This window comes from Equus przewalskii, chromosome 3, assembly GCF_037783145.1.
Source record: "Equus przewalskii isolate Varuska chromosome 3, EquPr2, whole genome shotgun sequence".
Lineage (NCBI taxonomy): Eukaryota > Metazoa > Chordata > Mammalia > Perissodactyla > Equidae > Equus > Equus przewalskii.
The window spans coordinates 30754790-30782472 of NC_091833.1; the positions used below are offsets into that span (position 1 = coordinate 30754790).

A 27683-nucleotide genomic window follows, 5' to 3' on the forward strand; every position below is an offset into this window, starting at 1 on the left:
AAGTTGACGGTGAGCGAGGTAAAGGAATTTGCCCAAGGGTGCCCAGCTGGAAAATGGTGAGGCCAGCATTTAAAATTAGACAGCCCGAGGGGCCAGCCCGGTGGCGTAGTGGTTAAGTGCACACGTTCCACTTCTCCCTGGTGGCCCAGGGTTCACCGGTTCGGATCCCAGGTGCGGACATGGCACCACTTGGCAAAAGCCATGCTGTGGTAGGCGTCCCATGTATAAAGTAGAGGAAGATGGGCACGGATGTGAGCTCAGGGCCAGTCTTCCTCAGCAAAAAGAGGAAGATTGGCAGATGTTAGCTCAGGGCTAATCTTCCTCAAAAAAAATAAAATAAAATAATAAAACTAGACAGCCCACATGCTTAACGGTTCCTCCAACACTGTTCTGCCTTGAATTTGCACCCCTCGGTCTCTCTCTTCACTCTTCAGGACAGTTAGGAGAGAGCTGGGGTGTGTCCACCTGCTTGGTCAGAAAGCAACCTCAGATTGGTGTGACTGGTGGTGAGTTGACTGAGTGGCTGTGGCCTGTGTCCCAGGCCACTCAAGTTACGTTCACACCAGCTCTCGCGTCTGCACACTGACGGTCACGGCCTTGAGATGTGTCCACATCTGAAAGCAAACTTGGGCTGTAGGGTGACAGACTCAGTCTGGTTTGCCCAGGGCTTTCCAGGAATGCCCTCAGTTCCAGGCAAACCTCTAGAACTCTCTGGTTGGGCATTTGGAATCAGGATGCCCAGACCCCCTTCAACCTGAAGGGTCCTCAAGAGAAATTTAGTTTCAAATCAACATCAGTCCAAGCAGACATACCCCAGGATGCTAGACTCTAAGGTCTCGCCAGCTTCTATGTCCCTCTCACCTGACTGAACAAGTCGAGATGCCAATAGTCTGAGGGCTTTTATCTGACGTGGGGCATCACCACACAAGGAGTAAGTTATGCAACGCAGCACCCACAGTCACATTCTCTTTTTAGCAACCCTGGAGGCACATCTCTGGTAATAATTCCGTCACAGAGATTGGTGTTTGGGTGGCGTTAGAATGCACCACCTTCTCTCAGGAGTTTGATGCTGTAAGACAAGGTGCCATTTTGTCACATCCAAGGCCCGCAATTGGTGATGTCTGCCATCTCTGCTCACTTTGGTTTTTGTGTTACACATCTCCTTGGAAAAATACAGTTGCTGCAGCCGTGCTATCAGAAATCCAGTGCTAAATATAGACGAACAACCATGTCTCGATACATTATTCGCTCGCGGGAATATGGTTTTTAAAAAAAAAGGAGTCTGACACTTTTGATCATGTGAAGGAAATGTGTTGGGATGAAGTCGAGATTTCAAGAAGAGAATAAATCCGTTACCTGTGACACAGAGCGAGCGTCTTTGGAGCCCCCACTCCTGAGGCTGGCTGGCCTTTCACGGAGGCTGAAAGCCCCTCACCTTCAGATCTGCAGTCGGCTTCTCAAGGATGTGACTCTGCTTGAAGTCACAGGGATGCAAACTTCAAACACCGGCTGCTTTCAGGGTCATAACACCAGGAGGCCCTTTTCGTTCCTCAGAGAAATCCAGTCAAGAGGAAGGGCTGTCTGAGCAAGACAAAACAATCAAGATGGTTCATCAGCCTGTCACTTTGGTGGCCATGTCCCTCCTCAGTAGAAAATGACACAGGACTTGAGACTTTCAATGGGCAGCCTGTGATTCTTTTATTTTGCTTTGGGGGGCTGCTGCTAGTTCATCTGGCTCTGGGAGTGACAGGGTGATTAGCATTTATTTTGACACTCAGGAGAATATTGTGATGCGGAAGAGGACAGAAATATACTATGTGGAGGACCCCACGCATGTCTATCACATAATTATCATTTCTCTGCCATCGGGAAGCACACATAGGTACGAGATAAGCACTGACGGGGAAGCTGCTGGGCTGACGGAAACAAACAAGCCCCTCTTCTTAGAGTCTAGGATGTGGGCTTGGGCAAGGGGTGAGGGGCTGGTGCCACCCACAGGCACTGATACAGCTGTCCTGGTGCCTGCCTACTGAAAGTCAGCCCTGACCTTGAAATTGGTGTATGACAGCTGAATCCACTTCCAACAAGGGCCTCCAAGGGGCAGAAAGAACTCAGAGCAGTAAAAAGAGTGGTGGAGAAGCATGCCTGTTGTGAAAAATGTCCAGGCAACATTGTCCCTCTTCTCAGTAGATGGGTCGCCCGTGGCTTCTGGTCAGTGTGGAATAAGGCAAAGCTACAGTGATGGAAGAATGCAATTCTACTCAAAGGACACTGATGGAGGACCTACTGCGGGTCAGATTCTGAGCTTACAAAGATGAACGGAACACTGTCTGTACCCTCCAAGAGCTCACCGTTAGGACCACGTGGCCCATCACGTAAAGATAGTCTTTAAATGAAGAGGTTCCGTTAACAGAGCAGTTTGGGAAACGCTGCCCATTCTACTCTCTCTTGGAGATTTACTGCACGTGTTTGCTTGTTCAGGACACTGAGATTCCTCCAGGACGGAAGCCTGCTTAACTGAGGCTGCTGCATGTCCCCTGGATTCGTTTCTCTGCTGAGCCCACGGAACCAGAGTTCCTTGCATACAATTAGGAAATACTGGTTTAGGAGGTTTATCCAGCCACTGCAGAACCTGGAGGTATGAAAATCATGATCTAGGAGAGGGGCTGACAGAGCAGGGTGTTGGGTCCACTACATGGACCGGGGCTCAGGATAGAGCCTTGATCCTAGGGGGAGACTAGAGTGCTGTATGGAGAAGCAGGGTAGGCTACAGAAAGTGTGTGTGTGTTGGGGGGGGGGGGGGTGTTGGTATACAGTTATGATCTCCACAGTGGAAACTGAAATCGACAAACTAAGACCGGGGCAACTAGAAGGCAGAGGGTAAGGCAGGGAAACCCAGAGACGATGGGCACCAGGACTCATCCTGCTGTACCAGGTACCAGCCTCTATGGACAACTTACTTCCGAGCTCTTTTATCTGAGGCCGTTGCCTGCACGGCCATGACGGGCTCAGAACCCAGGGCAGAGTTGATAATAAAGGGCATCCTCCTCAGAGCACTAATGCCCCATGCACTGTGCCAAGTTCTTTAATGTATTGTCCCATAAATTCCTTACAAAGACCCAGAGAAAAGAGTTACTAATATCCTCATGTTTCAAGGGGAGAGACTGAGGCTCAGAGAGGCTGAATAACTTGCTCGAATTCACATAGTTACTAAAGATCTGAACCTAGACATGTTACCCCAAAGCCGTTTTCCTCAATGCTGCAAACCCGTCAACGCGACTTAGGCCCTATTCTCTCTCCATAGAGGTGGGCCTCAGAAGTCAGTCCAACTGTGTACTCACGTCTTGGTTAAGAGGAAGGCAGAGCTTAAGACCAAGTTCACTGACTCCCTAACAATTCATTAAAATAAGAAGCACTTTCTGTGTAACCTTGAGAATATTCCAGGATAACATTTTAGTACATTATCAAATCTGTGAAAATAACCAAAAAAGACATCATCAATGAATTTCCCGGTGAAAACTAAAATTTGGTTAACCTGAGAGCTCTTTTCTTCCTTCCTCTAATCATTTTAATGCAAGCCACGACAGCTGCAAACCATGATGACTTCATCTTTATACTTTCTTTTGCTTGTTCATCTATGACTTCAATTAAAGGCAGATTAAATAGGGCACCGATTCCATCAATCAAGCGTTCATTAGACACCAACAAAGTGCAGGGCGCTGGGTCATGCCTACCTTGCTGGGAACTGTTTGGTGTGGAATTGATGAGATTGAGGCCTCCGTGAATGCCTTTGGCCACACCGAGCTTACTTAGCACGTCCCTGGGTGAGATGTGGGCCTGAAAGCTGCCTCTGATTTCTGGCAGCGATCCCCAAAAGGCCTTTTTTCCTAGACCAGAAAGGCAAATATGTGTCACCCTCGAGCTAACTCTGAGGGACTGGGAACGGCTGCCTGGACCACGGGGTTGAGAAAGAACCCTGATTCCATAGTGTGGCTCGGTGGGAAACAGACGCCAAATTGTTTGCTGGTATCTTCCAAAGGCAAGGGGGCTGCACGTGCCAAGAATTTTCTATTCTAGCAGTGGACCCTGTGGCTTGCCTGGCGACAGTTTCACAAAGAAACAAAGACCGGCAAAGAAACAAGGTAGATGCAGCTGGCGTAATGGCAGCATTGGTGAAATTAACTGAGAATATTTAACAAATGGATCCAACCTGAGGGTGGTCAGATCCCCTTCTTTGCCTGATCAGTCAGAGCTGGTGGCTGATAATCTTATTCCAGTGGTGGGGGAGAATAAACCAGCTTTGACGGTTGAGAAGCACTGTTGCATAAGGAAAAGGAATACAGGGATGGTAGCTGAGCTGATGAATTCTGTTTCTCTTAAGCTTCAGTATTTTCTGTATATGAATATTCTCACCGGGAACTATTGGTCTACTGCTTTCGTCTCTCACCAGGTAGCTCACACTTTGTGGGTCCAGAAGGGTTCAGAATCGGAAGTTGGGGCTCTATATTCATGGAAGAGCAAACTGCTAAGAAAAGTTGTGCTTGGGCAGGTCACCCTGAGCCAAATGAGGTGGCTCACAATTGTCAAAACCAGCAGGCAGACGTGCCTGATTCTGCTCTGACCAGGCTTCCATCAGTACTTATAATTATGCTCTTTTTAGATTAAATTTTAATTGCAAAAGCAATACATTCTCCCTGTAAAAATGATCAAAACATTACAGATTGGGCCAACATCTTCCCTTGTCACCACCCCTAATCCCAGTCTCCTCTCTCATTTCTGAGCGTTAGCCGCCATCGCAGTGGAAGTTCACCTCCATAGACCTTTGATGCATTCATGGACATAAACTGTACCTGCAAAATAGATGTTTAAAGTATTGTGGAATTTTCTATAGGCAAGCAAGTTCACAAAAATGATATCATACTGTGGGTGGCATTCTTCAACCTGATGTTTCACTTAATACTCTGTTTTGGAGTCTTCCATGTCACAGCACATCAGACCTACACCCTGTTTTATTTATTTACTTATTTTTTTATTTTTTTAATTGCGGTAACATTGGGTTATAACATTATATAGCTGTCAGATGTCCATCGTAATATATTTCGAATTCTGTGTAGATTACACCATGTTCACTACCCAAAAACTAATTATAGTCCATCCCCTCCCATGTGAGCCTAATCACCCCTTTTTCCCTCCCCCCTACTTCCCCTATGGTAACCACCAATCCAATCTCTGTTGCTATGTGTTTGTTTGTCGTTGTTTTTATCTTCTACTTATCAGTGAGATCATACGGTATTTGTCTTTCTCCCTCTGACTAATTTCACTCAGCATAATACCCTCAAGGACCATCCATGTTGTCACAAATGGCTGGATTTCATCATTTCTTATGGCTGAGTAGCACTCCATTGTGTATATATACCACATCTTCTTTATCCATTCGTGTACCTTGCTTGGCACCTAGGTTGCTTCCAAGTCTCGGCTATTGTGTATAGTGCTGCAGTGAACATAGGGATGCATGGATCTTTATGCCTTTGCGTTTTCAAGTTCCCCTGTCTGTTTTAAACTGCTGCAAAATATTTTGTAGCATAGGGAGACCATCATTTTATCAATTCCTCTATTGTGGGATGGTTAAGTTGTTTCCAAATTTTTCATCATGATGGATAATCCAGCCATGAATATCCTTGCAAAAACCCCTTGTTGACATGCATGTGTGTTTCCCGTGGGATCAAGAGGGTGAATGCATTTTTTTTTTTTTACTAGTTGGTGCTCAGTTATCCTCAAAAGTGGCTACACCAATTCCCCTTCCTATCAGCTGTGTCTGAGCAAGACATGTTATCTAACACCCTTATCAACCCCTGACATAATCAAGGAGTCCACATGTCATCCCTTGTCTTTATATCGTCTTTATACCGCAAGTGCCTAAGACAGAGGGGGCTCAGTCAGCATTGCCTCCTGCTCCCTTTAAGTAGAATACCTTTTCCCGTTGAGGTCCCTGTCTTTCATCTTGCTTACACCTACTCACTCCATAGGTGTCGGTACCAGGGACCTTTCCCGAACCCCAAGTGAGATGAGGTTGTTCTCTCGGTAGCCATAACACTGTCTCTTAATGCACTGACATGCTTTGTTAGTCTAACCTTTTTATATGCTCTCTCTCCTACCCATCTCTGCGGGACACCAGAGAATGTGCCTTTTTTGTACCTCTATTTCCCCAACACCTGGCCCAGGGCCCCCCACGTAGTAGGCATTCAATAAGAGCTTTCAAAATGAAGGCCGTTGTTAAGGAGCCTCATCCACAATGGAATGAAACCCCGTGAAAAGGAACAGCATATAAGCAGAAGGAAAGATTAAGCTGTCAATCTGCTGAACAGCAAAGATTTCTTTATATCAGGTCTTTTAACATGATGGGGGCAGCAGGGAGAAAAGCTAAGATATAACAGAGCTCGGGAAATGCTTTGTGTTTTTAATTTGAAAAGTGATTGCCACACCACTCCATTGCTATTGCCTGGATTTCGGGGAAGGTTCTGCCTGTCACTGTCACCCGCATGACCATCTCCCGCCCTTCTGTCCTGCCTCCGCAGGGACCACGGTGATGCGGATGACAGCCTTTGACGCGGATGATCCAGCCACAGATAATGCCCTCCTGCGGTATAATATCCGTCAGCAGACTCCTGACAAGCCGTCTCCCAACATGTTCTACATCGATCCTGAGAAAGGAGACATTGTCACCGTCGTGTCACCTGCGCTGCTGGACCGGGAGGTGAGCTGAAAGGCACTCATCTTCTTTTTCAGGAGAACCGAATGCGGCTGTCCCACGAGGAAAGATGGGGGGCTTCAGTCAAGGCGCTTTATACGGTAGAGGCGGAAATGAGATATTTACACATGACTGGGTAGGGAATATCTATTAAGGGAAATGGGGTATTATGTGAACCCAAAAACCACCCACTATGAAACGTCATATCCGTTAGAATCGTTTGTATTCATTCAACCCGATGCCTCTGTTTCTTCACTGACCACTTATTCTTGAGGCCCCAGTGATTCCGCAGGCTACCTCTCCTTACCTTCCTGCAGGAAGGAGGGACGAAGGAAGCACAGGGACAGGGGTGGGGAAGAGTATGGCTTTGCGCAAGATCACATCACAGACTCAGGTGGCTCCCACCTATTTCTTTTCTTTCTCAAACCCTCTCCTGCACGCACCACTGCTTTCCCCCGAAAACTCTCTCTTCCTCCAGCCTCCACTCTTCTCCCACTAGGCCGTCTCTGTGAAACCTCATGCATCTTCTAGGTCAGACGTCACAAGCTGGTGACCCCTGGACCCCAGTCGGTCCACACTCTTGCTCTTTGGTTTTGCCCAGGATGTTTTAAAGTTTTCACGTGAGTTGCCATGTCAAAATACTTAGATTTCATATTCCTTTTTAAAAAATTCCAACTTTCAGAACTTCTGAAAATCAGAAATTCTTGAAATGGGCCCAATTTCCACATGTGGACAGTCGGTCACATCGGATGTGACAGTCAGATGGAGCTGGTGGCAGCTGTCCCATTTAGGTGGGGCACGTGCTGCTGCCCCACTTAAGTCGCTTCCTACACGGGTCCCCTGGCCCTGACCTTTCCCCTGAGTTCTGGGTCCACCCTGTAGCTCACCACAGGCTACCATCAGTAGGAGAGCCTCTTGGCCCTTCAAACACAGCATACTAAACCGACGTGGGGATTCCCGTCACTCCATCACCTCCTCTGCCCACCCCATATCTGCTCCCAGCTTGGAATTCCTTGTTCTTGACATGACATCATCCCACAGGTGTTTCCCCCTGCAGTCACCCTGGACCTTCTGCAAGGACCATCTGCGCTGGTAACTGCTGGGTTTCCCCAATGGGCTCTGTGCATCTTCCCCGCAGTGTTTTCGATTAAATAAATCCCTGGGTCAGAAATGCCTTCTCCTCTCCTTTCTGCTTTCTACGCCGCAGCTTCTCACAAGATTCTGGGTTAGCTCCACCCCCTCTGAGAAGCCATCTTCCTCCACCTGCATTTTCTGTGGTCTTGTTCTTCCTCCAAACTCTGACTGCACTTACCTGTAGCCATCACATGGCACTTGCCATTCGCCCCTTTAAGATGCCATTTGTCTCTTTAGAGAATATCCCAAGGGCCTGCGGGGAGGGCAAAGCCGGTAGAGGGGAACATGTGTATGGTGACGGATGGAAACGACTTTTGGTGGTGAACACAATGCAGTCTATACAGAAGCTGAAATATAATGATGTACACCTGAAATTTACACAACGTTATAAACGAATGTGGCCTCAAAAAACAAAAAAAAATAGTCTCCCCTTCTTCTTGGTCTAGACCTATAGTGTCCAACACAGTAACCACTGGTCACATGTAGTTATTCAAATTTTAGTTTACATTGATTGAAATTAAAATGTAAAAATCAGTTTCTTGGTCAGACGAGCCACATTTCAAGTGCTAGGTAGCGACGTGTCGTTAGTGGTTAGTGGCCCCTGTTCTGGCCACCACAGGTGTAGAATATGACCATCATCGCAGAAAGTTCTGTTGGGCAGCACCAGCCTCCGCTACAAATTTCTCAAGAACAGAGACTGTGATCATATGCATGTTTGTATCCCCACTGCCTAGCACAGTTTGAGCACTCCTCAAAATCCTAATTATGTGTTTTTTGGCGTATAGGCAAGAACGAGTTGGAAATGACACTGACATTCTACACTTGGTGGGTGGTCCACAGTAGCTAGAAATGGGAAAAAACTGGAAGGTGGAGAGGATGGAATTTGCTCTGAAACTGAGGTTGTCATTTGGAAAATGTAGTTGTTTCTGGTTAAAAATAGGAAAGCAGGAAAAAAAAGAACGTATCAGTCCATTTCCTTCATTTTGTCTCCCATCCTCTTTCCAACCCTCCCCTTTTTATGACTGTCTGGCTTCCATATTATCTTCTCTGGAGGAAAGTCATGTCTTTCCAACTCTCTGTTTATTCCCCACCCCTCATGCATGTGCACGCATGCACGTGCACACACACACACACACACACACCAGCTTTCCTATAACTTCTAATGTGTCCCAAAGGTCCTCGCAAATTCTTCATACAAGGGAAAGATTAAGTGCAGTAATTTCTCTATCTCAGCTTCTCTTTTTACTGATAGAAAATGCTTTCTAAGTCTCTATTTATAAACCAATGTGATAATATACTGGATTATTCAGCTCTTAAGGTTTATTTTGAGGACAAATATGTTTCAAGCTCATGATCTTTTCATTTGGATTTTTCTTAAGTTGCAGTAAGTATATAATTATGGGAGTTGAATTAAGCATTTCCAGCCACAAAACATCAACAGCTCCAAAAAAAAAAAAAAAAAAAGACAGATAAACACAACTTAACCGAAATTGGAAAATCAATGAAAACGAATGAAAAGTGTCACTCCCCTGGGAGGGTTTCCAGAGTTCAGTGCTGACCCAGCAACATGGGTGGGACCTGAAGAAGTGCCCCTGGGTTTAGACAAGGCTTGTCTGTTGGCTGATGCAGAGGGAAGCTTCTCTTCGGCAAGTTTCCTGAACTGGGAAGACATGACTCCACCTTCCTCATCTTTAAAGGGACAGAGCCTGCACAGCACCCCCCAATCGGTGTTTTCCCGTTTGTAATGTTCTCACCTCCCTGCGCCTTTCCTACAAGTCACGTGAATATGATGGGATCCTGCAGCAGGATGTGGAATTCTTTGTCATTCTTTCTGGAGACCTTCTGAGGAGGCATCTTGTCTTAGGTGTAGTTTTAAAAGTCTACTTCTTGACCATCTGGGCAGAACACTTAAAACAGATTTACACACCATTCACTTTTAAGAAAATATTCCATTGGGACCCTACAAACTTGGATATGATTCAAACCAATATTAAGTTGAGTTACCCCGTGTTCACTCACAGTATCTCACGTGTGTTTGAGCACTGAATATTCTGAGTGTAAATAAATCAGTTGAGGTCCCGTTCTAGGGCAGGGGCTGCTGAGACCGTACAAACAGTTTGCCCCCGCTGGCCCCCACTTTGTTGGGAGTGGAGGCTCCGGAAACCCGCTGGTTGACATGAGCTCAACTATGATCAGATGAACATTTTTCATTTTGCTTTTCCATTTAGTACCTTTCCTTTCATGGGTACTTTCCCAAAGAGGACCCCGGCGGGGGTGTTTACCTAAGAGAGAGATAACATAGGGCTTCAGGGGAGGTGGCAAGCACTGTTTTCTTTGAACCTACCTATTCCACTTCCCTGCCTTTCACATATTTACTTTGTAACGCAGCTTGTCAATGAGGACAGTCAAGGACGCCCATAAACGATCTTTAATACGTTGCCATTTTGTTGTTGCCCTTTCTTCTTGCCACCCTCACTCCCCAGGATGTCTCAAGTGGGGCCAACTGTGGGAGGTGTACCCATTTGATCTGCTCCTCTCCACTCTCCAAAGAGGAAAGGGATTGTGTCCAGGTGGATCCCTGATGTATTTCCAGTCCTTAGCACATGAGAAGTGCTCAAAAAATATCTGTTGACGATGAAAGGAAGGATGTGTGGGAGAGGCAGGCAGCATGAAATGTATGATACCTCTGTGTGCACAAGCCACTGTTTGGTGGGGCAATCTCCTTTCATTTCCTGGTGTGTTTGGGGTGGTGCAGCCTCTGGACCCAGCATGCACACACAGAGCTGGGAGCGAGACCACCCGTCTCTCACCCACTCTGGGCAATGTAAAAATGCTAGATGGCAGCTCACCCACTTTCTCCATCTTCTGAGAACTCATAACTGACTCCCTTCTTTCCCTCCCAACCATGATCAGCAGCTGATGTGGCCCATTCAACCGGCCAACATTGCCCAGAAGATGCCATCCAGTGGGTGGTTTGTGAGAGAGTTCTCCCTAAGAAGTTCCTTCTCCACTGAGCCATGACCTTGGGGAGAAACCAGGACTATGGTTGGAAATGAGATGGACAGTGGAAGTGACAATAGGTCAGTTCCTGGTTCCCACTATGTCCAAGGCTAACCTATACTGTGGCCGCCCCCAGAACTGGTGCATTTATAGTCACTGTGATTCATGAGTCCTCTGGGGCAGCACGGTTGGCTGAGCTCCTGCTTTGGACAGTGGACCCCCTAAAGATGTGCAGCCTGGAAAAGAGGGGCTCAGAGGGAACACGAGGACTGTTGTCATGTTTAGGGAGGACTGGCTTTTGGAAAGAGGGAGTGGATTTGTTCTGCTTGGTCCCCAAGTGGTGAGAAGTGGCATCAAGTAGGACAGTGGTTCTTACACTTTGCTGAGGGGCTTTGGAAATCCTGGTGCTCGGGCTGAGACCTGGATCCATAATATCAGGGTCTCAGGTGGTAGGGACACAGGCATCAGTAGTTTAAAAAGAAAACAAAACCCAGGTGATTCAAATGTGCAGTGAGTTGGAGAAGTCCCACCTTTGGAGACCATGTTTCAGTGGACTTAGGAGATGGGATTGGGGTCAGAATCCTGGCCCCGTCATTTATTTGGTTTCTGACCTAGGTGAGTGTAGTCATTTCCCAGGGCTGCTGTGACAAAGTACCACAAACCAGGTGGCTGAAAACCATGGAAATTTATTCCCTCACAGCTCTGGAAGTCAGGAGTCTGAAATCAAGGTGTCAGTAGGACCGGGCTCCCTCTGAAGGCTCTAGAGGAGGATCCTTCCTTGCCTCTTCTAGATTCTGGTGGATGCCAGCAATCCTTGGCATTGCTTGCCTTACAGACACTTCACTCCAACCTCTGCCTCCATCTTCACATGTCCTTCTTCTGACTGTGTGTCTTCACATTGTCTTTCCTCTGTGCATGTCCGTGCCTTCTTATAAGACACCAGTCCTATCAGATTAGGACCCATCCTAATGACCTCATCTTTACTTGATCACATCTGCAAAGACCTTATTTCCGAATAAGGTCACATTCACAGGTGCTGGGGGTTAGGACTTCAAAATATCTTTTGGGGGGAACACAGTTCAACCCATCACAGTGAGTTATTTGTATACCTTAGTTATTCATCTATAAAATGGGAATTACAGCACCTACTTCAAGTGGGTTGTTGGTGAGGATCAGGTGTGTCAAAATACGTAAAGCATATTGTCTATTCTAAATAAACAGAAGCTATCATCATTATCATTATCAGTTGTAGTAGTAAATTACAAGAGTGGTAGTGAGTTCCCCATTGTGGAATGTATTCAAGCATAACTGCCCTTGATAGGATGTCACAGAAGGGATTCAGTTAACCTGAAAGGTTATGTCTTTAATGTCTTTTCCAACCTTGAGACTATAGTTATTAAAAACGTTTATTGAATACCTTTGATGTGCAATTTGCTCTGTAAGATGCTGCCTGGGAGTGTCAATTCCTCACCTGGCCAGCTGTGTGAACTTGGGCAAATCATTTAACCTCTCTGAGCCCATTTCCTCATCAGTAATGACTATGATAATGACATCTGCACCACCAACTATGTCACCTTTTCGAGATGTACACAGTGTCCTTTCCTTTTTCAAATAGCAAAGCATTGTACAATCATCACTATTTTTCATACTTCCTATGGCTGCTGATAACCCAGGCTCCAGTCCCCATCATGTCCTGCTGAGAACTTTACATATTGTTTCTACCCACGTGTCACAGACGGACGGAGAGTCTCCCCAGATTGCACAGGCCTACTTCCCTTTGTTCTGTGAATCATACCTCTTCCCTTTTGCTCATGCTGGGCTGGGTTTTACTGCAGTTCCCCAGATTCACAGCTGAGTCATGAGAGCAGCTGCAAAGACCATTTATTGCCCTTCCCTTGTCGTAAGCTTGGTGTTTATAGTCCTCAAGTTTCACTGGAAACACAGTGCGTTTTCCGTTACAAGCTCATCTGTTTACTTCTCTGAAACCATACCAGAACACACATTTCCTGAAGAAAGAGATCTTGGATCCTTGTCCCATCTCTGTATTCCCATTGCCGAGCATAGTGCTGGGGACATAACAAGCACTCAGTAAAGATTTGTTGAATGGATAGATGGATGCATGCATGCAGGGCTGGCTGAATGAACGGATGGATGGAAGACCTATGTTCCTTCAGTTTGTATTTAGGACTAAATAGCTCACAGATGATCTCAGAACTTACTGCAAGATCCACATCCTAGCGGGGGTATATAAACAGAGGAAAGGATTATCTTTTAGTTGAGCGCTCAGTCTTGCCCTTGTGGAATCATCCCGTCATCTAATGTATTCATCTTATGCCAACCTTGTGTCAGGAGCTAGACTAGGCACTAAGAAATCTCTTGGTGAATAGGATGGGCATGAGGGTCTGGGTGTCTTGTGTAAATGTTTAGGGAAATGTTTAGAGAAAATAAGAGCCGTATATCCTACTAAACGAAATGGGTCCATTTGGGGCACTGTTTTATTCTTTTCCATAACCATACTCAGCCCCTCATTCTGACAGTTCTGTCTATGTTTTTAAGCTATGTCTGGCTGCACTACAAAATAAAATCAGATAAAGGCCCCTACCATTTGATCAATGGTTTATTTAGTTGATCATTTTGGCCGCTAGACTGAAATTCATCAGCTGGAATCTGCCAACTTTTCTGAACATAGCCACAATTTGCAACTACTCACCGTAGCTAATGGTCAGTTTAGGGAGTTTGGTTTTCTTTTTTTTCTTTTACTGCAAATGGAAACAGTTTCCAAAAGAGGCCCTTAAGATGTGATCTTAACACTTGCACTGTGAGAGTATCATTAGTCTTTTTAAGGAGTCTGAGCTGATTTTTGAGCTGAAGTTTGAGCTTATTATGTATTATCTAAGGAAAGAGATAGCCTGCCCATAAAAATGTACATACAATAAAAGATATTAGGACTGTGAATGTAATTTATTTTCTGTTTTCAGCTGGTAAAAGATCTTCTGAAACTTTATAATGCCCCCAATTTTTAGGCCAAATGAGGCAAATGAGAGAATTTCCTTCCTTCTCTCCATGGTAAGTGTTACATAAGGACTTATTTTTAGATTTATGTGCATTTATTTGCTCTGAGAGATTAAGGAGTCCTTGGGTATGTCAGAGAAGGAAACTGGAGAATGCTGGGGGGAAAGCTCCAACGCAAAATCGTCAATGAAATTGGATGTGTACCTGCGAGTCAAAAGAGAACGGTGTGTTTGGTCAAGATGATCCCAGTTAAAATATTGCCACGTACTAAAGAAATCTGTGAAAATGATGATATCAAGTCAAACTGCCTGAAAAAAATCATCATCCTAATAAGGAATAGCATTTTCCCCATGCCTTGAATAAAAGTGAGACGTAATCGTCATACTCTCAGGAAAATAATTATTTTGAGGCTGCTCTGATCTAATGCTAATACTTTTCTCATTATCATCATGTTTAAAACATTGGCAGTAATTACACACAGTTCAATCATGCTGTCGGGAATATTCTTTCTTTGTTTTGGTAGGTGGGACCAGAATTATTTAGTTAGTAGCATCTTTCCATTTCTGTGAGTTATTTACTCATAAATATTTTTGTTGGGATAATTTCCTCCATCTTTTTTTTTTTGGTATCACTTGCTGCTGAGAAAACAGAGGGGGGAAAACATAGATGTAAATAAATTGTCTTATTTTTTTTAATAATGCATCATCCTTGCAAATGAAACACAGATGGTGAACCACCTATGCGAATCGCACTTGCTCTGTTGTGTCAGCAAATAAAATAGAATGAGACATTCAGAAGGCACGATGCTCAGCCCTGGGGTCTGAAATTCAGTTGCAATCAATCAGGCAGGCCTCTTGCTGATGGCAATGGCGTTAGAGACAGGGATGGCAGGGTCTTACCTTGCGGCCTCCTTCACTTCTCCACTTGGGATCAATTCTAGGAGGAGAGCTTAAGGAGTCTCAGAAGTCTACTGGTGACCCCAACCATGTCCCCCATACCTCCAAGGTTGGCCTCTCAACCCATGAAAGCTAGGGCTGTGTCTAGTTGCCTACATGACCTCAACTTAACTGAACACTGGTCTGAGGGGCGTGGGCCAAGGGCACGGGTACTGACTCTAGACTCGATGGATTCACAGTCTGCCTCTCCCTCTCATCAGCTGTGAGAACTCGGGCAGGTCACTCTACCCCTGTAAGCCTCAGTTTCTTCATCTGCCATCATGAGGATAATCATAGTCCCTGTCTGATAGCTCCACCAGGAAGATGAATGAAGACGTGTCAAGCACGTAGCATGGTGCTTAACTTATCCATAGGCACCCTATAAATATTAGTTGATACCAGTTGTTCTCATGATAGACAATGAGACTGAAGAAGGAGCATGAAGATGGGATTTCGCTCTCCAGCAAGAAGTACGTTTACATCCTGCCCACACAGCAGGGCATCAGGCAGGCTTTTAAAGTTCAGTGAATCACCGAGGCAATCTAGCTGCCAAAACTCAGGGACAGATGTTGACACATGTATTGAGCACCTACCAGTATCTGCTGAACCCACGACACTGTGCTGGACATCAGGGATGCAAAGATGGAGCTGCCCGGTAAGGAAGGAAAGCAGACATGTCAACAGCAAACAGACACAAAGATGTGCTGTTTGAACTAAGCCTTGAAGGATGAACGGAAACCTGAGAGGAAGAAGTTGAGGGAAGAGCATCACGGGGAGAGGAACAGCATGGGCAAAGTCATGGCAGGTTCATATGTTACTTGAAGAGAGACCAGGGAGTTGAGGGTGTCCTGTAGAGAGATACCAGAGAAGAGCAGGGAGCTGGTACAAGATTGCAAAGGATTTGGAATGTCATCCTAAGGATTATGGATATATCCCACTGTAAATGTAAGCCCATCAACCATATTTAAACATTATACACAGCTCTGCTAAGCACAGTGTTCCCAGAGCTGTGACTTGGGGAGAAAGCAGGGATAAGCTAAAGAAGGGATGGTCAGTGGCAAAGCAGAGGCAGCCTTGAGAATGCTTGGTGAGTGGAGCTGCTTCCCAGAGATTTCTAGCCTGATCCGGAGGAGAGACGGGGAGCTACCACTGGAATCTAAGTTCCTGGGCTTGTTCAATAGATTGTTTAAAACAACAGCCTATTTTGTATCCTTTGTTCTTAGACATCTTAAGTATTAGACAATCAGTGGCTACTTGGCACGTGTTGAATCAAGAGCACTTTGTCATTAAGAGTGATTCATTTTTTCGGATTTGACAAGTGTTTAGCTCTCTAAGCTTTTTCTTTCTTTCTTTCTCTTTTTGTTTTTATACAGTAAAAATAACGTAAAATGAAGGGTAATGATGAATCGAGAGCGCCTCTGTTTTTCTGTCGTTTCAAATCTCTCCATCTTATGTGAAGTACCCTAAAAAGCTGAAGAAGTTTTTCTTTTTTGGAAAAAGTTCCTTTAGAGAGTAGTTTATTTCCCTTTATTAGCCAAGAACTTTCAGTAGCACGTTAAGGCAGGTGTCTTCCTTGACAGACTTTCCAGCTATTGAATTTACATAACATCATTCTCAATCCCATCCCTGTTAATAGTCCCGCTCGGAAAGAGAACCTCCAATTTAGAAAGAAGGTCTAGTTCAGTTCTGGCTTCAGACTGATGGAGAAAATAGGCAAAAGCTTTGCTCCTAACGTATTGAGAACAGCCATCATTTAAGGAGGAAAAAGCTAGTTGGGAGTCTTTGGAAAGTAGCTATTTTTCATACTTAACTTTAACATGCTCAGCTTCCAGCCCTTACCTGGATTCTTACAACAGCTGGCGGATGCTTCCTCTGCAAAGCATTTCAAGGGAAGGTGACCAGAAGCTGGAATCCTTAGATCAGGGCAAGCTGGCAGTAGACCATTTTAAGGCATGATGACATCTCAAAATGCATGGGATCCACATTCTTTCAGTTTTGTTTTAAGGGAGTAGTTCGTTGGCTGTACTTTTCTAGAGGATAAAAGTTCACTGATAATATTACTTGGTGTTCTAAAGGCACAATCAGCTTTATTGGATATACGGCACTGTGATGTCACATTCGACAGTGAAAGGACTTTATATTATAGGATCATCTATTAGATTAGACATCAGCAAACTTTTTCTCGAAGGGTCAGATAGTAAATATTTTAGGTTGTCGTCGATTCTGTGTAGGAACCACTCTGATCTGAGAGAATGCTGGTAGAAAAAGAGGCAAAATTGAGAATGTTATAGGCACTTATGTAACTATTTAAAACATAACCATTGAAAAATGTACAAAGCATTTTTAGCTCATGAGCCATCAAAAAACAGACAGCATCTGGATTTGGCCCACAGGCCATCATTGTCCAGCCCTGATCTATTAAATCTTTGGTCAAAATGATCAATTAGTAGCAGTTTCATCTATTGATTGTTGCATGTTTACACGTGTCTCTATCTGAGGTCCACTCTCAAAATATTAAATCACATTTACTAATCATCACCTTGAAGTTGGATCATAGGGAGTGGAAGTAGGTCATGAATAACAGGTCTGGTTTCATTCTTTCAGCAGAACCATCTGTTTCCCCCGTGATTAAGAAACAGATAACCTCAGATACTTGGTAATTAATTCTAACCCCAAAATTTGGTTACCGTAATTAAAGCAGCAAGTTCAATCTAGAAATAGTAAAACAGAAAATGCTGTGTAGACATAGACTAAGTACTGGATGAAACCACTTTGAAATGAATACTTTTTGTCATGTCAGAACCCTGATGGCAGGAAGGATAGGGTGCGAGAGGACCCCGAGGAGGGCGGGAAGACTTTCCAGGCGAGGGAGCTCTTCCGTGAGCAGAGTGTGGAACCCAGACGGAATTGTTCACACCCGCGTGGCTAGGAAAGGGGGAATCAGAGGACGGGGCTCTCATCCTGTCTCTCCAGGATCTGAAGGAGTGTCTAAAGGAAAACAGATTTTTCTAGAATCACCAGGAGACAAAAACAGACATCCTGGACCAGACTTGGGTTACTTCCGGAAGGTGTCTCAGACCTCTCAATACCCTTTTCTGTCCTACTGAACTTGAGAGTAGGGCTATGACGCTAAAGAAACTGAAATGACATTTTGGAGCACATACTGGGTCACGATGTGTCAATCACTGTCCTAAATACTTTACGTTTAATTGCATCTTGATAACGACTAACGAGGTGGGGAAAGGACTCCTGGTTGGAGATGGAGACCCCCTGAGGTCACTGAGATGTGAACCTTTATCAGCCCATCTCCTAAGCCCAGGCGTGTTTTCCCTCCCACTATATGCACCAACCTTCTAGATGTTTATTTGGATGGCAACCTCACAGAGGAAACAGACTTTGAAACTTCTTTTCAACACAAGATAACAAAGCACAGCAAAGGTTTGAGGCAATTTTTGTTCTAACCAGGCTGTGGGCCTCGACGCCTGCCATGGTACCGGTCAGGTGGCCTTGTTCCAGGTTACTGAGCCCAGGGGGCTCCTATAGCTCGGTGTGAAAAGGCTATGGAGAAAAGACTCTCTCTGGCCCTAGTGTGGAAATACAAATCAAGCCAATTTGTTTGTTGGATATTTTGGCAATAAGAATCCAATGGTTTTTTAAAAATTTCCTTCGTATTCTCTGACCCAGCAATTCCATATAATCAAATATGTGTGTAAGCATCCAGCAATGGGGGTTTTTGTTGAATCTTTGTTTAAAGAACCAAACTAAGTCTCCAACCATTGGGGATTTGTTTGATAAATTATGGTATATTCCTACACTGGGATTCCGTTAAATCATGTGAAATGGTGTAGGGAAAGAACAGTTAATGACATGGGAAGTTGTTCGTAGTGTGTTAACAAGTGGTTTGCAAAATACTGCACGAGCTATGGTTTTGTTTTCTTTATATATGTACATCGTCTTATTCTCTTTGGGCTGCTAGAACAAAATACCATAGATTGGATGGCATAAACAACAGAAATTTATTTCTCGTACTTCCAGAGGGTGGAAGTCCAAGATCAAGGTACTGGCCTACTCAGTTCTTGGTGAAGGCCCCAGATGACCGCCTTCTTGCTGTGTCTTCCTGTGGCAGCGAGAGGAAGCTCTGAGCTCATCCTCTTTTTATAAGGACACTGATGCCATCATAAGGTCCCACCCTCAAGTCCTTATCTAAATCTAAGTGCCTCCCAAAGGCCCCACCTCCTAATACCATCCCATTCGGGGGTAGGTCTTCACTATACGCCTTTTAGAGGAACAGAAACATTCGGTCTGTAACACACGTCATCGTTGTCCATGATGTGAAAGGATTTGTGCAAATGTGTTAGGAGGGTCATCCTAGGACTACAAGTGATCTTAATTTTCTTGTAGTGCCATGTCTAAAATGACAGTCTTCTGATCCAAGTGCTTGAGTTCAGATTTCAGCTCCACCCCTTACCACCTCTGCAATACTGGGAACCACAGTAGCTTGAACCACTGGGAGCCATAGTTACGATTTCCGTGTCATTAAATATTCTTCTGCCACATCATTTTTAATGCTCCTAGAACACTCCGTCGTATGGAAGTTGCATGATATAGAGAACAAACCAATAAACCCCTTATGGTTGGAACTGTACCTCGGTTTCTTCATCTGTAAAGTGGGCTCATAATGGTGCCTCCCTCAGAGGGTTGTTGTGAAGATTAAATGAATTAATAAGCACATTTTTAGAAGAGTAACAGGTATAGATCGGCTATTGCTGTTACTGGTATTTGCTGGTTTGGGTGCAGTGACCATGTATTTATTTTTGTAATAAAAATACGATTCTGTTCATCATTTTAAAAAGCAGTTGTATCACGGCCCTGAGGACAGGGCATTCAAGGTTAGGACACCACACCACGATGGATGGAGGACAACAGGACTGTCACCTTTGAGTGGAGAGACTGGTTTCTACGTGAGCCGGTTTATTGGTTGACGAAACGGTGGGAGTCATATCAGGCATCATGGCCTCCACCAATATTGCTAAAATCACAGGCAACGCATTCCAAATGTCAGAAAAGAATGTTTTTAGGGCGGATTGAGGTAAATCTTGTCAAAACCTCCCCACTTGAAACGATAAGCATTCTCATTTCTTGAAGCGACACGGCCACGGCAGTGGCTCCCCTCGTCTGAGCGCACGCTGACCAGCTGCTCGCTTTTCCTGTTGCCAATTCCAGCAGGCAGCATAATAGACATATTGTGATGTGTCTCTGCGTTTTTAAGACAGCTTTGGGAAATGAATTTTATTTTGACCTTTGCAGAGAACAGCTGTAGAAATGACTGTTGAAATTCAATGAACGGCATCTCTATTTATGGACCTCAAAAGTAGGAACCAAAATTAAATTCCTTTAGATAGTCTCTCCTGTGTCTCCTGAATTGTTTTGCAGATTTTCTTGTCTCCATATAAGACTCCCTGGGCCCTAATTCTAGTTTTCTGTCTCCTTGGGCTCTGGATTTCTGGATTCAGGAAGAATTGACACTTCTCCATTCTAACCTCTTCTTCCTGTTAGATTATCTAACGTATGTGAGGGAGTGTGTGTCCTACCTGCGTGGGACAGCCACAGTACAGAGACAATGCCAGCACCACCTTCTGGAGTGGCTCCCTTAGTTCTCATCAAGGGCACGGTAGAGCCTATTGGTTCTGCTTTGGTTTCATAAACCCAGCCTTACAGAGGCTCCCCAGGGAGGGTGGTTCTTGGCATCCTGTGGAGCTCTGTACATTGTAGGTGCTCCATATATGTTGATGAGAATGACCACATCCCCATCAGTGAAGCAAAGGGTATAAGGTGAGGCATCGATTCATTCAGGTAAATGCTGTAGTGTTGGGGTGCTAAGAGTTCATGAAGAGCGCCCTTTCGTCCCCTCCCAAACTAGAACCCCCTAAGGAATAAGACAAAGGACAATTGGAGACCAAACCGTCGGCTTGGTTACCCATGAAGCTGATTGGTGGAGAGGGCCGTGAGTCTGTGGCCAAAGAAACTTGCTAATACTTCACACTCTAATTGGAGACGTGGTCCCACCCAGTCCTGGGCAGAGTGGCACAACCACAAGCCACACCACCTGGGTGACACCCACCACAGGAATCCTTTGTGCAGCCTGACAGGAAGGGCAGAGCCTGGGGCAGAGAGAAAGAGGAGAGGCAGAGAGGGGGAGAAAGAGAGAGTGAGACAGGATGACTGGGAGAGACCTAGCTGGGGACATGCCAACTCACAGTCCGATGCCTCCATCCCTTCCCCTGGGTGGAGTGGGGGCAGGAAGAAGTGGCAGGGCAGCCCCTAGCCCATAAGCCACCTTTGCACAAGGGAGGAAAAGGCACTCATTCCTCTGAATGGACACAGGACACTGGGGAAGAGCCCAGAGTGTACCCCAGCTCCAGTCCCTCCACAAAGAAACCTGAGGATGGAAAATGGAGCTTCTAACCAAACCTTAGTTCCTCTCTTCCGAGGGCTCGCTGGGCATGAAGAGCTTTGGAGGGGTTTCTAGAGCCCAGCACACAGCAAATTTCCTGTTAAAGAGACAGAAAAGGGTTAACACCATCAGAAAGCACTCAACGTGCCTAATGTCCCTACCGTTGACTGGCAGAGGGTGACAGCCAAGGCTTTGCTGACAGCTTCTTTTGTTGTGGGGGTGGAAAACCAGCCAGATGTTTATGCCTTGGCCTTGGAGTTCTCTGCTCTGGCAGGACAGGACCCCGCCCGCGGAGCTGTGTCCATTCTGAGTACAGCATGGCCATCTGCTGTGGCTGCTGGGCGGGGAATAACAGCTTCATCCTCCACCAGACGCCCAGACGCAGCTCCGGCCCTCACGGCAGCTGGTGTTAGAGCAGATAACGAAACCACCTGGTCTCCCTGGGTGACAAGAGTAGTGGCTTCGAAGAATGTTTTTCTCAAGTAACATTTGTTTATAGTGGTGTTTTTAAAAATAGGAAATATATTCATACAAATAAGCAATTAGTGTCCTGCCAGATAAGTCCCATAGTGACGTGTGAGTGTAAGTTGTAAAGAGAAAAATCAGCCTCAAATAAAGCTCAAGATTTCCTGCTTTAAAATCTCCCTTCTCTGTAAAAAAAAAAAAAATCCTGTAACTTTCCCTGGTGCCAGGGTCCTTATCAGAGGACTGTGGACAGAATCTGGGGGGCAGGACGGGAACCTAGATAAGAAAAACACATCTTGATTTTGTGCTTTCTTCCGCTGGGAGTGTAGGCAAGCCAGGACAGTGTTAGCTGTTCCCGTGACTGTTAAAAGTCAAAGTCACAGATATTTGCAGATCACGTCGGAGTGGGTGCAGATAAATCAAAAAGTGGCCCCGCTCTCTACTACTTTGAAATTAATGTTCTTATTAGATTTAACACTAGACCTTGTTATGCATGAGTTAATAAAGAACACATGTACTACCACATCAGTTTTTCTATTTTGATAATTATTTATATAATTGTCTTCCATTGTCATCCTGTGTATTTATTTTACATATTTAAAAACGTATTATGAGAAGGAGTCCGCAAGCTTCATCAGATTGCTAAAGGTGCCCACGGCACAAAAATTTTAAGACTCTGGCTTGGAGGAACCAGGAGAAGCTCCATTTCCCTTGCTTAAAGCTGTCTCTCCCCCAGGGGAGCCCAGATCTATTGCGCATGCTCCTGCCCTCCCTCTCACTAGACACAGATACTCTCGATGGCCACTCTGTGCCTTTGCCTTCCTTGTGTCTACCTATCAGAGAGCCCACACATAATGCGGCCCCAGGAACACTTCAGTACACGACCTTTTAATGATTCTCTGAATTGATGGAAGAGGAAATGAGGAAATTCATCAGACTGTGAATTTTTAAATTTGGGTTTGTGTGGCCCCCAGATGAATTCATTGATTTAGTCCAACAGTTGGTTCTACGGAAGGAATAGCAACATGTATGTTAGATCAGAGGGACACATAGTTTGGTTGGGAAATTCCGTGGCCAAGGGCAGAAGCAGCCACTGTCTACACATTCAAAAATGAAAGATAAGTTTTAAGTTCATACACCCACTCTGAAGGCGGTCAGTGGCTGTCTGGAGTGCTGTGTTAGGAAGGATTCTGAGTCGCATTCTTCAGTAGTTAATTAGTGATGTCTTCCCTGGCAATGGAAGGTAGGAGCAGGGGCACTCTTGCCATGTTATTTGTCATCCGTGATTTCCAACGGACAGATCAGGAAAACATGGGGTTACTGAATCTTTGGTGGAATTTTTCAGCGTTTATTGAGCTCGTCTCCTCTCTGACATACTCTGCGCCAGGCCTGGGACAGCAGAAATAGATAAGTCATGGCTCCAGCCTTTGAGCTGTTCAGCCAAACTAGTGAGTCTCGATGCAAGAAGAGTTATGGCATGGCATCTACATGCTTGCCGCTGCAGTGGAGGACCACGCCGGGAAGGAGAAAGAAGGAATTCCGTGTTCGCTGGAAGGAGATGAGAGCTGTCCTGTTGGCACATTTAGCCGCTGAAATCTTCCCCCTCCCGCAATGTTCTAATTTTGATCACCCAAATGACACCTACCAGACCACTGCCTCCTGCATTCAGAAGCAACACAAGGATCCTTCGTCTGAGCACGGGTGCCGAGAGAGCCAGAACAAACAACAGCCGTGCCTCCAGAAAAGAGAAGTATTACTTCAGTGAAATAATAGTATCCAGAAAAATGCCTTCTGCACACCGGTCCTTTTTGGCTATTTGCCCTACTTGGTTGCAATTAACAAGTCAAGAGAAGACACTTAGCTGTTCACAAATGCTCATAAGCCTCCCATTTATCACTCTTACCAGTTTGCCTGTGGAGGAGGGGAGCCAGGATGTGGAGAAATGGTGAGGGGAGGGAAAGAAGGGAGGAGAGGCTGGGCACCTGTGGCACCAGCTCTGTCCTTGCCTCTCACTCTCATGCAAAGAGGAGCAAACATGTTTCTACCTGCCCCCAAACTCTGAGCCTGGACTTGAACTTATGTCTCCCTGTCTCTGCGTTAAGTTTAAACAAATCAGGCCTCCAGATCCCGGACTCCTCCCACTGCACCCAGAGGAAACAAGAATTCCTTTCCCAGTTCTAACCATCCTGATCCCGGGCAAGTGTTAGCCTACAACGAAGGATAATTCAACCCAACTCCACCTTAGTGGCCGCTAGACACTGCTGTGTCTCAGGAGAGCTCCACTCCTGACTTGGAAAGGCCAATGGAAATCCATGCAAATTCCCACCCGGGACACTCACAGCCAGCCTATTAATTAATTTATAGGAACTGACCAATATGCGAGCACCAAAGGGAATGTGTTTGGTAAAATCCTGCCAAAAGAGAGCAGTTCTTGCTAGGTTGATAAATTTGTGGTAAATGCTCATCCAGATTCATGAGATCAGGTAAACGGAAGAGAAGGTCACGAGCTGCAGACATGATATGATTACTTAAAGGTTACCTCTGTTGCCAGACACTGCAAATGGGTCATCAAACTCATTCCTTCAACAGCCCGTGACATAGCAGGTGAGGAAGCTGAAGGTCAGAGGGGGCATCAACTCTCAGAGACTAGGGTGGAAATGGAATTTATACCTAGGTTAGTATGAGCACAAAGAGGCTGTCATCATGATTTGCTGTTCCACTCATGGCAAAGAGGATTTGAGATCATTCCAGGCCAAGACTGGCCATCCGGCCATGCAAGAATAGAAAGTCAAAGAGGAGGGAGTAAGTCACTGTCTTCTGGGGCCTTAACCTCTTAGTTTGGGTCTAGAGCAAGGCTGGTCAAAGTGGAGTGTATAAAAAAGTTACTCTGGATCCTCTCAAAGACGTGGCTCGGCTTGATTTCTCTGGGAGGCCAATTCATAGGGAGGAGCTCATTGCTGAGAATCCAGTTCTGCTATGGACGCCCATGGCTCCTGGATCCAGATTCCAACAGATAAGACAGCAGGTGCGATGGCTTCCTTTGTCCAATCTCCTTGGTCTAAACTACAATCTGACTCAAGCTTTCTGACTTTTTCTCCTGCCAGTATTTCCCTAACTCATCCTGCATTCCAATGACATCAACATTTTCCCTTTCCCCCAAAGATAATGCACGTCTTACTTTTGCATATTATGGCAGCCAGCCACAAAGATGACCCCAATGAGTCCCACCTCTGTATCTGTGCCTTTATATGTGCCTCTCCAGGTTGAATAGGATGACCTGTGTAACTAATAGAATCTAGCAGAAATGATTCTGTGTGACTTCCAAGCCTAGGTTGTTCTTTCTTGCTGTGGGGGAAGCCAACTGCCATATTGGAAGGACACTCAAATAACCCTAGAGAGAACCACATGGCAAAAAACTGAGGCCACCTCCCAACAGCCAGCACCAGCTCGCCAGCAATGTGACTGAGCTGACTTGGAAGCAGGTCCTCTAGCCCGGTCTAGCTTTTAGATAATGACAGCCTCACCAACGTCTTGATGGCTAACTCATGACAGACACGGAACTCCAATCACCCAGCTAAGCAGCTTCTAACTTCCTAACCCACTGAAACTGTGTGAGATGATAAATGTTGATCATTGCTTTAAAGCACCAAGTTTTGGGTAATTTGTTATGCAACCATAGATTTGTTATACGGCAATACACATATGCTGTGTCCTCTGCCAAAATTGCTGCTCATTTCTTTGTTACCCCTCTAGGTCTGGTTTGAATATCTCCTCTACGGGGTCTTTCCAGGCTTCTTTGGCTGAATTGATTGCTCTCTCTTCATTTTTGCACACAAATTAGTTATCATCCTATTAATGCAGTTATCACAAGAAAAAACAGTGTTTTGATTATAGTCTCTCTCCTCTGTCAACTCTGGGCTTCTTGAGAAGGTTTGCAATGTATTCACACTTTGAAGAGGTATTGTTCCTAATAGGGGCTCAGAATGAATGAGTGGTTGGATGAATGAAGAGTACCTATAGGAACCTGGGGAAATTTAAGCCAAATACATTTGAAGCCAATGGTGTTTTCAAAGCATATTTGACTAGAAAGACTAAGTCTTTTAAAGGGGCTTAGAAGCAGCATTAACTAGTGCATAGTCTTAATCCCATTTTTTTTTAAAGATTGGCACCTGAGCTAACAACTGTTGCCAATCTTTTTCTTTTCTTTCTTTCTGCTTTTTCTCCCCAAAGCCCCCCAGTACATAGTTGTATATTTTAGTTGTGGGACCTTCTAGCTGTGGAATGTGGGATGCCACCTCAGCATGGCCTGACGCATGGTGCCATGTCAGTGCCCAGGATCCGAACCAGCGCAACCCTGAGCAGCCGAAGTGGAGCACGCAAATTTAACCACTCAGCCACGAGGCCGGCCCCCTTAATCCCATTTTTAATAGTAGAATAATGATAATTGGTTACTTCTTTGAAAGGGAATCAGAGAACCAAGAAAAAATTCCAAAGGCCCTTGGAATGCTTAACTGAGCTAAACTGTTACTATCTAATGCCACCCTACCTGTTGGCACAGCTCTCTGAATTGCCTGATCTAACCTAATGTGTTCAAACATCCTTGTTTTTAAATAAACATTGCTGAGTCCTATTGCTTAATTTAAAAATAATCTCTGTTTAAGAAATGTAGTCTACCAAATCAGGGCAGTAATTTCGTTCTAGCATCCCCAGTTCAACCACTTACTTGTTCGGGTCCTCAGGGGGAGCAGTGAGGAGATGGAATGGAAAATGAGAGGTAAATTGTGCATCCTCTCACACCTGCTCGTGCAGTATGCTGGTAGCATCAGCCCCCGACTCTCGAGTTAGATAATAGCATAGCAGTGGCCATTGGTGGCCCCCCAGATGCCCCAGTGCTCACCACTCCCATATGGGCTGTTGGCTTCTTAATCTTTGCAGCTGTCTTCCTGGGGATGTCCTCTCCCCACAGAAGCATGCTCAGTCTGCTGGGGGCGTTGATGCTCAAGGAGCACCCGTCAACATTTGAGAGACAAGAGTTGGTAGATGAATATCCCTCCCGCCCCCTGTGAGTAGGACAGCTCTGGGATGTGTTTGGTCCAGTCTCCCTGTGAGACTGAACCCTGGCTGCCCACAGCGATAACCTGCTTATTACTGCCCCAGGTATTATTTTCTGTTTTCTGCCCCATTTCTCCTCACTTGTGCTTCTTGGGATCACCTCCTGAAGAAGCTATGTGCACACAAATCCTTGTTTTGGAATCTGCTTCTGGAAGAACAAACCAAGTTGGAAGGCTAGCTGGATCTGGTGTTTCCTCCTGGCCTCTATATGGAAGACGTCATACAACAGTCACAAGTGCCATGTAGGGCTGAGGGGTGAAGACCCGGCATTTACATTTTGTCGTGCTGCTAATGCGAGTTAAGGGCTCATGCAAAGTCGTGTATTTACAATCATAGCTCTGTGCACAGATGGATGTGTGCTTGTCTGTGTACAGGCACCTGTCGGGTGTATAGCATTCACACATCACAAAAGCCCTCTGTCTTCCCTTCTCATGGCCCTCCTTGGAGCTAAGACTCCAGAGTCCCTACACTCAACCTTCTTCTCACCCACCCCTCGGGGCCTGCCCTCTCGGAAGGTCTGCACTCTCCTAGCCTGGAGTTTCAAAGATATGAGGGCTGCTGTGCATCTTGATGATGCTCACACAGTGTAGCGGGGAAGCAGGCTTGGAAATGATTCCTTATACAAAGCGAGGGGTGGGACCAGGGACATGCTGCGGCCAGAGAAGTAACTTCGTCTCAGAGGGCTGGGGAAGATGGCCAGGAATGGGATGACTTGAGCTGGGGGTTTAGATCAGTAATCTGCAAGCTTTCTCCGTGAAAGGCCACATAGTAAATATTTTAGGTTTTGTGGCCGTATGGCCTCTGTTGCAAGTATTCAACTTGG

At 45.5% G+C, this 27683-nt stretch overlaps 1 protein-coding gene across 1 annotated transcript in view; it reads left to right on the top strand.

The window, feature by feature from the left end:
• The window catches only part of CDH13 (cadherin 13), a 1002245-nt gene that overhangs the window by 756733 nt on the left and 217829 nt on the right, over nt 1-27683 (top strand). The window contains exon 7 of the mRNA XM_070613929.1: nt 6576-6754. Within this exon, the coding sequence (XP_070470030.1) occupies nt 6576-6754 (179 nt within the window). The remainder of the gene's footprint in view (nt 1-6575; nt 6755-27683) is intronic.